Source organism: Aythya ferina, assembly GCF_964211825.1.
Source record: "Aythya ferina genome assembly, chromosome: Z".
In the NCBI taxonomy this organism is placed as follows: domain Eukaryota; kingdom Metazoa; phylum Chordata; class Aves; order Anseriformes; family Anatidae; genus Aythya; species Aythya ferina.
This window is the reverse complement of record NC_140299.1, coordinates 61,479,615-61,488,328: the sequence shown is the minus strand read 5'-3', so window position 1 is coordinate 61,488,328 and position 8,714 is coordinate 61,479,615. Positions and strand designations below refer to the sequence as shown.

At 42.3% G+C, this 8,714-nt stretch overlaps 1 protein-coding gene across 1 annotated transcript in view; it reads left to right on the top strand.

Annotated features, from left to right (window-relative positions):
* Positions 1-251: 251 nt before the first annotated feature.
* EPB41L4A (erythrocyte membrane protein band 4.1 like 4A) overlaps positions 252-8,714 on the top strand; it is a 131,136-nt gene continuing 122,673 nt past the window's right edge. Inside the window, exon 1 of the mRNA XM_084504428.1 lies at positions 252-585. Within this exon, the coding sequence (XP_084360554.1) occupies positions 487-585 (99 nt within the window). The 5' untranslated portion in view covers positions 252-486. The remainder of the gene's footprint in view (positions 586-8,714) is intronic.

Below are 8,714 nucleotides of genomic sequence, written 5' to 3'. Positions count from 1 at the left end.
AGGGCGTCGGGGGGGGGCTCGGCGGCCGGCACCCCCCTGCCATGGCCGCGGGGGGCCGCGCACCGCCGTCGGGGCCCAGGGACAGCGCGGCCGCCTGAGGGCCGCCCCCGGGCCGCGGCTCGGCACAAAGGGCAGGCAGGGAGGGAAGGAAGGAGGGAAGGAGGGAGGGAAGCGGGGAAGGAGGGAGGGAGGGAGAGAGAGAGGGAGGGAGGGAGGGAAGGGGAGGCAAAGGGAAGCGTGCGCGGACGGGGCGGCGGCTCGGTTCCTCCCCGGGGCGGCGGCGGCGGCTCCGTCTCGCTGCTCGCTGCCTTGCCCCGCTGCTCCCCTGCGGAGGGCTCCCCCCGGGGATGGCCGCGGCGGGGGGCGGCCCCGCGGGGCCGGGCGCGGAGCCCTAGCGGCTGCCGAGCCTCTGTCCCCCCCTGCCCTGAGCCGCCGCTCGGGGGCTCGTCCCGCCTTCCGGCCCCGGCCCCGGCCGCGGCTGCAGGCATGGGCTGCTTCTGCGCCGTGCCCGAGGAGTTCTACTGCGAAGTTTTGCTCCTGGATGAGTCCAAGCTGACCCTCACCTCGCAGCAGCAGGGCATCAAGGTACGGGCGGCACGGGGGCTGGCCGGGGAAGGGGGAGGCTGGAAATTAGTCGTTCCGTGGGTTTTCGTGGCGGTCCCGCAAGGGGCAAGGTGAGGCGGGGGGACGCGCAGCCGCCGGGTGGATGGGGCTGCGGAGGGTTTGCTCCGAGGTGGTGTGGAAGGAGCAGGTGCCGGAGGCTCCCGAGTGCCCGGGACACCGAGCACAGGCGTTATCCCGAGCGTGCCGGCAAGGAAAGAGAAAGAAAGGAAAGAGGAAAAGGGAAAAGAAAAGGAAAGAGAAAAAAGGAACAAGAAAAAGCAAAGAGAAAAAAGGGAAAAGAAAAAGGAAAGAGGGAAAAAAAAAAAAAGGAAAAGAAAAAGCAAAAGTAAAGGAAAAGCCGAAAAGGAAAAGACAAAATAAAAAGGAAAGGAAAAGACAAGGAAAAAGGAGAAAATAAAGGAAAAGAAACAGGAATGGCTCTGGGAGAAGCCCTTTGCAGCATGGAGCAGCTCTTCAAAGCTGTCCTGTGCCGAATGCTAATGAGCCCCGACGGAGCGTGCAAGTGCTGAGGGTGTTCAAAAGGGCCCTTTGCTCGGTCCTCTGCGATTTTAAGGCTGGTGACAGCAAGTGGCGTGTCTTGGACACTTGAAGCACTTGTTGGAAAATGGGGGTTTGGGGTTTGGTAGTAATGTGAGAATGTGGTTTTAGCATGGACGGGATCAGGGAGAAAAAAAAAAAAGGAGAAAAATCAGTTCTCCTAACTTTATTCTTGGAAGTGGCTGAGACTTTCAAAGAATAAAAAATTATCCTGGAGCATTCTGTATGTTTCAGCTTGGATGACTAAAGTTTGGTGAAGCAGCTGGTGAAAAGAAAGGAAAAGGCTGGGGAGGGAGAGGGAGCCCAAATCCAACTATAAATTTAACTATAATCTCTGGCACTACCAGCTCTGCGTGTATGGAGAGCTGTCAAGCCCTGCAGAGTCAACTGCCTGCAGATAGGCTCATAAATCCGTGCTTCGTGCAGAGGAGTAGGCAAATCACGGTGACGCTGGAATTCAGTACCTACCTAAGGTCTTTGAAGTCTAAGTTTAGACGCATCTTTGTATGTGCAGACATGGGTATGTTATGCATATTTATACATACATATGCTTTTGCTGCCTGTGCAGTCACAGAGGAATATTAGGAGAATAAACTGCAAAGATAGTCCTGTGGCTGTTGGTCATGAACCAAACCCTAAAAGGTGGTGGGGTGTGTGCAATGTCTGACAAAAACCTCCCATGGGACAGAAAAGGTGTGAGGATGTAATTTATTTTCAAGAACGCATGGCTTGCAGTGTTGGGAATGGTCTAGTTCAAGACCAGGGAAAGGTTTCCTGCGATACTTACTGTGACCTGGCGGTGGTCTGATGCTGAAGGTTTGATCCCTTCCACCTGCTCCTTCCCTGTGTTGAATCTAACCACTGAACAGTTGGAGCAGTTTGTGGATCTGACAGAAAAGTAATAGTTTGTTAGTGTTTTACGGTAGGCACTGAGACTACACTGCAGGGAACTTTAGGGAAGGGAGGCTTTCCTTTTTTGCAGCAGCCTGTATTTCTTTTTTTTTTTTTTTTTTTTTTTTTAGATTAAACTTGTATAATGTGAAGACACACCCAGTGCTGTAGCTCTGTGAACCTTTGAAATGCTGTGGAAAGGAGTTGCATAGCTCTCCCCTAGCCAGTGGTTTCCACCTTTGTGTTCTCTCTTGCCTTTGTACTGGCACAAGTGTTTGTACAGCTGTGTGTGCAGAGCAGTGCATGTCCAGCTGAAAAGTAACCACTGATTTCCCTTTTTCTGGGTTAGTCTTCAGCTGGATCAGTGTCCCAACCTGCTTCACAGCTGGAGGAGAGCTGGCTCTTTTAACTGAGTCCTGGCTTATGCCATTTTGAACTGTTCAGGGAGCATCAGTGTTGCTTTTAGTCTATGTTTTTCCATCAAATTTATATGATTATTTCTTAGTAAAAAAATAAAACATGATTTGCTATGTTCTGTTATTTGACATTACAGCCATGAAGTGAAACAGATGTATAAGCCTCTTCTGAATGTTTAGTTTTAAATCTTTTGTTTTCATATACATGTCTAAGAATGCAGAGTCTTGTTGCACTTGTTTTTATAGAATTTCAGTTTTGGCACAAGGTACAGATTATAAATGTTTGAATGGATTTTATTCTAGATCTAAGATTTCCTCCTTTCTTCTGTTTTTCACACTTTTAATTGGGTTTACAGCTACCCAGGAAACTTATGTCTTTGGTACAGTTTTACAAACCGTGAACTATTACAAAAGCAAGATATTTTAAGTGGTTATAAAAGCCACTTTATTCCTCTCTTTTCCCCCAAGCAAATCCACGTCTGCTAGAAATGAAAACCGCAACTTAATGGCTGTTTGCTGTTTGCGTAGTTACGTTATTGTGGTGGATTTAGTCCTGTTGTGTGCTTTCAAGGGCAGAAGGCTGAGTGCTGTGACTCTAGGAGTGCCAGTCAACTTCATTTCTTCAGTGAATCTGAAATAATGGCAAGAAGTAGACACTTGTCCCTGAAGTTTTGAAAATGCTATGCTTAGTTTGCGTGATAATTACTTCTGGCTTGCTATGTCTGACAGCAGCTCTGCGCAGCAAAACATGACATTTTGAGTTATGATCTCTCTTAATGCACTCTTGATGCAAGAGCAGCGGGCTTTCAGTCGCACTTCAGACTAAAACAATGAGCAGAGGCTGTGCAAGAGGAAGACTTGGAGAACAGTCCAGGGGTACTTGGCTCTTCTCTGTGGATTTCAAAGGATTGAAAGGATTCTGAGGATTGTTTTTTCTGCTCCTGAGCAAGGCACCCAAGGCACAAGGAGGCTGGGTGATGTTCCCAAGGTCACACAGGGGGTCAGCATCAGAAGGGTGGAGGCAGCTGGCAAGTCCCTTGCCGCCCATGGCAGCTTGTGGTGTGACCCCTGCCTTGTCGCCGCTCTGCTCGGCACGGGTTTTTCTCCTCATGGGTTTTCTGTTTCCTCACTATTAGCCGTGAGGCCTCGCTCTTCTCCCTTTGTGCCTTCGTGGCTTGAGATAAGAGCACTGTGGTGCGAAAACGGGGAAACTAGCCCTCCGGCCTGCAGGTTGGCAGTAGGCTGGTAATAGTTAATCAGGAAAGGGCATCAAATATCTCATAATTGATATGTTTCACTGTAGTATGGTAACAGAGAGGGGTATTTTGGAGAGCACGTGTTCTGGGATAAAAAAGAAATGTCTGTTCTTAGGCCAGACTGTTTTGGATTAAAAGAGGCCCTTCACTGCTTTCTGGTAAGGTGTGTCTGACCCTGGTATGTGGCATGGGCTTGAGGCATCTTCTCGTGATCCTGGGTGGAGCTCCAAAAAGATGTTCAGGATACCAGCTGAGAGAGGTTTTTAACAGACCTGCTACAAATAGGGCAAGAATTAGCTGATAACTTAAAGAAAATGATTACCTTTTTTTTTTTTTTTTTTTTAAACTGACCTTCAAACAGATTAAACAATAAATTGGGCATTTTTTTGGTAAGGTGTTGCCTTCTGAGTAGGCATAGTCTATTTCTTGAAGTCATAGGGCATGCCAGTAGTGTTCTGACATAGTACCTGATTGTGGGTGGGTTGTGTGCATCACGTATTTTGATTCTGTTAAAAGTTGGAGTAGTTGTCCTCACAGGATTTTTATATATATATATATATATATATATTTTTTTTTAATTTTGCACCAAAAACTACCATCAACAAAAAAATACCCGAAGTGGGGTGTGCCTTTGGCATAAGCTACTTTAGGTATAGGGACTCCAAGCAGGCAATGGTGGGCTCTTGTTTTTTTCCCCCTCAAATATAAATGCATAATGCATGCATGCACATGTCAGCAGAAAATAGATCCCTACAAATAGAAAGATCTCATAGTTTGTTAATGATTCTAATTGAGAGTTGACAGTAAAAGTCAAATTGATAGTCATTTGCTATGTAACTATGGGATGAATCCTTTGTAACAGTGATTTCTGCTCTTTTTTATTTCTACATTTTTTAAAAAGTAATATCATTCATTGATAAATTTGCTTAATTATGCAGGTACACTATTTCATCATGAAAATATTTTATTTAATTTTATTTCATCATGAAAATCTTTTTAATGGTAGATTGCAGCTGCTTTTGACCTATGGTAATTTTGGTCTGTTCTAGTAAACTGTAATATCAAAACTGAAGCACATTAAATCTGGGTATTCTTTCCTTTCCCCTGGTTGGATTTTTCTGGATATTCATAGTATTGTTTTTGAAAAGAACTGTTAATAAAAGGTAAGCCTTTATTAACACAATAAATAAAATACACAATCTTGAATTTATTTATTTATTTATTTTACCTGAAACAGTGTTCAGAAAAACAGATTCAATTAGTAAGTCTTGTTTGCATCCTCGTTGCTTCTTCTCTGTACAAAAACTGCACTATTCTGTCAGGTGCGCATATTTTGCGCATCAGCAGAGATCAGACTCTATGTGTGAATAAGTACACGTTTTTCTTTAATATCATTGATGCAATACCAAACATTCTTTGTAATAAAAGCTACAAAAAAAAAAAAAAAAAGTAAATTCATGGTATTCTGTAGCACTTCCACATTAGAAAGATTCTAACTTCATTAAATTTTTATTATGTGTATAAAATGGGACTAGGGAATCTGTGTGCACTGAGTACAAGATGGTGCATGTGCAATTGTGCAGTCTCAGTTCTCTTGTTAAAATAGGAACAAAAGGATTCACAAACCTTGCTATTAACTACTTCTCAAAGTCACCGTCATGTATTTGAAATAGGTTACTAATTTCATGAGGATCTTTACAGATGAGACCAGCAATTTTGAATACTCCAGGGAATAACCAAAAAATAAATGAAGACTGAGAGACTTTATTTTCCCTAGGTGCACTTAACAAAATTAATGAAACCAGCATGACAGCAAGAAGGAAATCCATTAACTTTTAAATGAAGTTACCTCTTAGTCAACCTGAGGTTTCGGCAATAATATTGACAGAGGGGTCTGTTTTCCTGGTTTCAATGAGCAGTAATTTCTTAACATAATCAGGGTAAATGTAAACTGTGTGAGGTGGCCTTTTTATTAACCTTTATTTTGGAATTATGTAAGTTGGAATTAGCACCTCTTGGAGTATTTAGTATAGTTAAATACTGTCTGTTGATATTTTACTCAGTTTATTAAAGTATTAAGTTGAATGTAGCTGCAAAATTGCAACCCTTCCCCTCAAGAAGGAAAACTGCTGAGAACTGGAACCACATGATATGAGGGGAACTCTTGAAGTGTCTAAATAATGAAAAAGGTGCTTCAGAAAGAGAATTTAATTAAGAAGCTGTAATTTTTTTTTTTTTTTTTGTCATTTCGCATTCTAAAATATCTGTTATGAAGGTGCTATTGAAAATGTATGAGAAAACAAGAAGTACTTACTGGTCACACTGCATCACTATTAATATTCATATTTTTGGTAGAAAGACAAGAGATTACAGATATATTGCCCTTTCTTTGTTCTTGTCAGTTTTTTTCTTTTTCTTTTTTAAATTTAAACCCTTACGTTTAAAACTTTTTTTTTTTTTTTTTTTTTTTTTTTTTTTTGTAATGATAATGCTTGTATTGGCTGCATTTTATTCAAAAGTGAGATTTTTGTGGGTGAATAATCATATTTAAAAATCTTAGTAGAATTTTGTAGACTTCATTTTTAGCACACATTTCAGATCTTGTGCTTCCTGTATACCAATGTAATTTCATAACTTAAAATCAAGATTGTAATTTCTATATTGATTGTGCTTTTGTTCCCACTTCTTCCTTTGCGTCCTGGATGGAGGATGATTGAACCCTGCAAGCACTGAGGTCAAAGGGACATGCTTGGGGTCACCCCATGCTGTTACTCAGAAGTGGAAACATTGCAAAATGGGAGCTGTGCTCCTTTGGTTCTGTTGCACTGTTAAGGGGGCAGCCTGGCTGTTCTGTCAAGTGGGAACATGCCCTTTTAGCTCCATTAAAACTTTGTTTTCCTTGGTTTGTGACCGTAAATACTGATTTTATAAAAGGTAAAATTTAAATACTCGGAGATTTAAATCACCGTAAGCGGACCCTGCCTTGTTTTGTCTGTTGTCCCACTAGCCACAGTTTGACTGCTCAGGGACTCCTTGGGAGGCAGGTGTACAAAAAAGGGTCGGGGTGATCCAGTCTAAGGTGGATATGAGCCACAGGCAGCTGCAGTCACACCACCAAGTGGATTTACATTGTTTATTTCAGAGAAGGAAAGGAAAACAGTAGCAATGGGGAGGTCAGAATTAGGAAACAGACAGAATTGGGAATATCAGTGAGAGAGGAAAAGAAATGATGTGATGACAAGGGAAGAAACCCTCTTATGAAGTGCAGTTCTATTAGTTCCTTTCCAGAGCAGGAAATGAGAAACCTCAGTAGTTTCTTTGAATTTACAGTACAAACCATCATTACCGAAAAGTAAATGTTAAACACCCACATAGGGGTTTTTGGATCATTCTTCACAGAAACCTTTAGTGACTGGAGTGCATCATCAGCATATGCAACCTATCTGAAAGGGGGTGCTATCTGAAAGCTTGTTTCTTAAAAGTCTCAGACCTTTGAAGTGATTCCTTTTAAACAATTCCTTCTTTCTCTTTGCCCCTAGTGATTTTTTTTTTTTTTTTTTTAATATTCTGTCTTGGTGTGGTGCGAGAGAAGTGAATGTATGTGGCAAACCATCACTTAGGTCAGGTATTTGTGTTATGTTTAGTAAAGGGGATCATTTACATTCTGTGGAAACCAACAGCTTCTGTTTACATATTCAAAATTTATAATAAACCCATTATTTTATAGCCACGGATAATTACTAATGTGAAAGTAAAAGTGGGCTGCATTTTGTGTGGTTCATGTATTTATTTTTTGTCAATGTTTGTCAGCGTTTACACTTTATACTTTTCAGGGTGACAAAATGGTTCTTTGTGAGCCAGACAAGAAACATTCTTTCTTCCTCTAGGTCTGGTTATTGAAGTTGCAGATTAGTGCGTGATTGATAATAAGCAGTTCTCAGGAAAATGTGAACTAAGTATACTGAGGGATAAGTTCTTTGGATGTGTGAGACAAAGCACCTTTTAGTAATGGAAAAGGAGGATCTTTTATCTCTCTTCTGCATGAAAAAATATTTGGAAGGCAGAAAATGGCAGTTTCCCTTTGTAATTAGTGGTAAAATTTGGCATGATTACTAATGTATGTAAGCACATGCTTCATGCTTTGCAGAACAAAAGGCAGTTGAGCATCTTGCAGGATTAACCAGGTAGTCACTGGACCTGCTTCCTGTCTTTCACATACTCTGTTTTTCAGTGTAACTTCTTGTCTATGATGAGAATCATCTTTACGAGGGGCTATGTTGAGAACCATAAGGACAAGTGCATTTTATTTTAAGGCATGCCTGTTTACCAGAGGAAATCGGTGAAGCTAATGAGGCAGAATTCAAAAAGGAGGAAGAATGCTTGTGTGAGGGGTGAGCTCAGCTGGGAGCAAATGGCTAAATAGCCCTTCTGGAAAGAGAGGAGAACCTCTGAATGCTGCTATGATACATAATGTCAAAGCAGACTTTCCACATCCACCTTACTGGGGGCATCTTAAACTGTCCTCAAAGCTAGCTGGTGTTGGCCATCATCAGACACAGAAGCAGACTGCAGTGGGCCTTGCCTCTGCTATAATTCTGTGGCACTATTTAATTGTTATAAGATAGAAGATGGCTGTTTGTGAGGTGGCATAATCTTTCTATCAGAGTTGAAGGGAATGGAATCCATGTATCGGAACCAAATTGGACTGTAAGGCTGCAAGTGCTACTACCTACTACTTTTTCAGTTTTTGTTCATGCTGAGAAGCCTTAATATTCTAAATTTCCCATGGTTTCCTGTAGCTGTGCCTTTATTGTTTGGAAAGACAGTATGAGGGAGTACAAGTTGCTTGCATCCTGGGCTAAATGGTGCAGACTGGCCACATCTATGTTGTGTTGCATGCAGCCCAGACCTCCCCCCCTATCTGGGGCTTGTTTGAAGTCTGCTCGATGCTTAGAGACAACCTTTTGCCTGTATGGTTGGTTCTTTTATT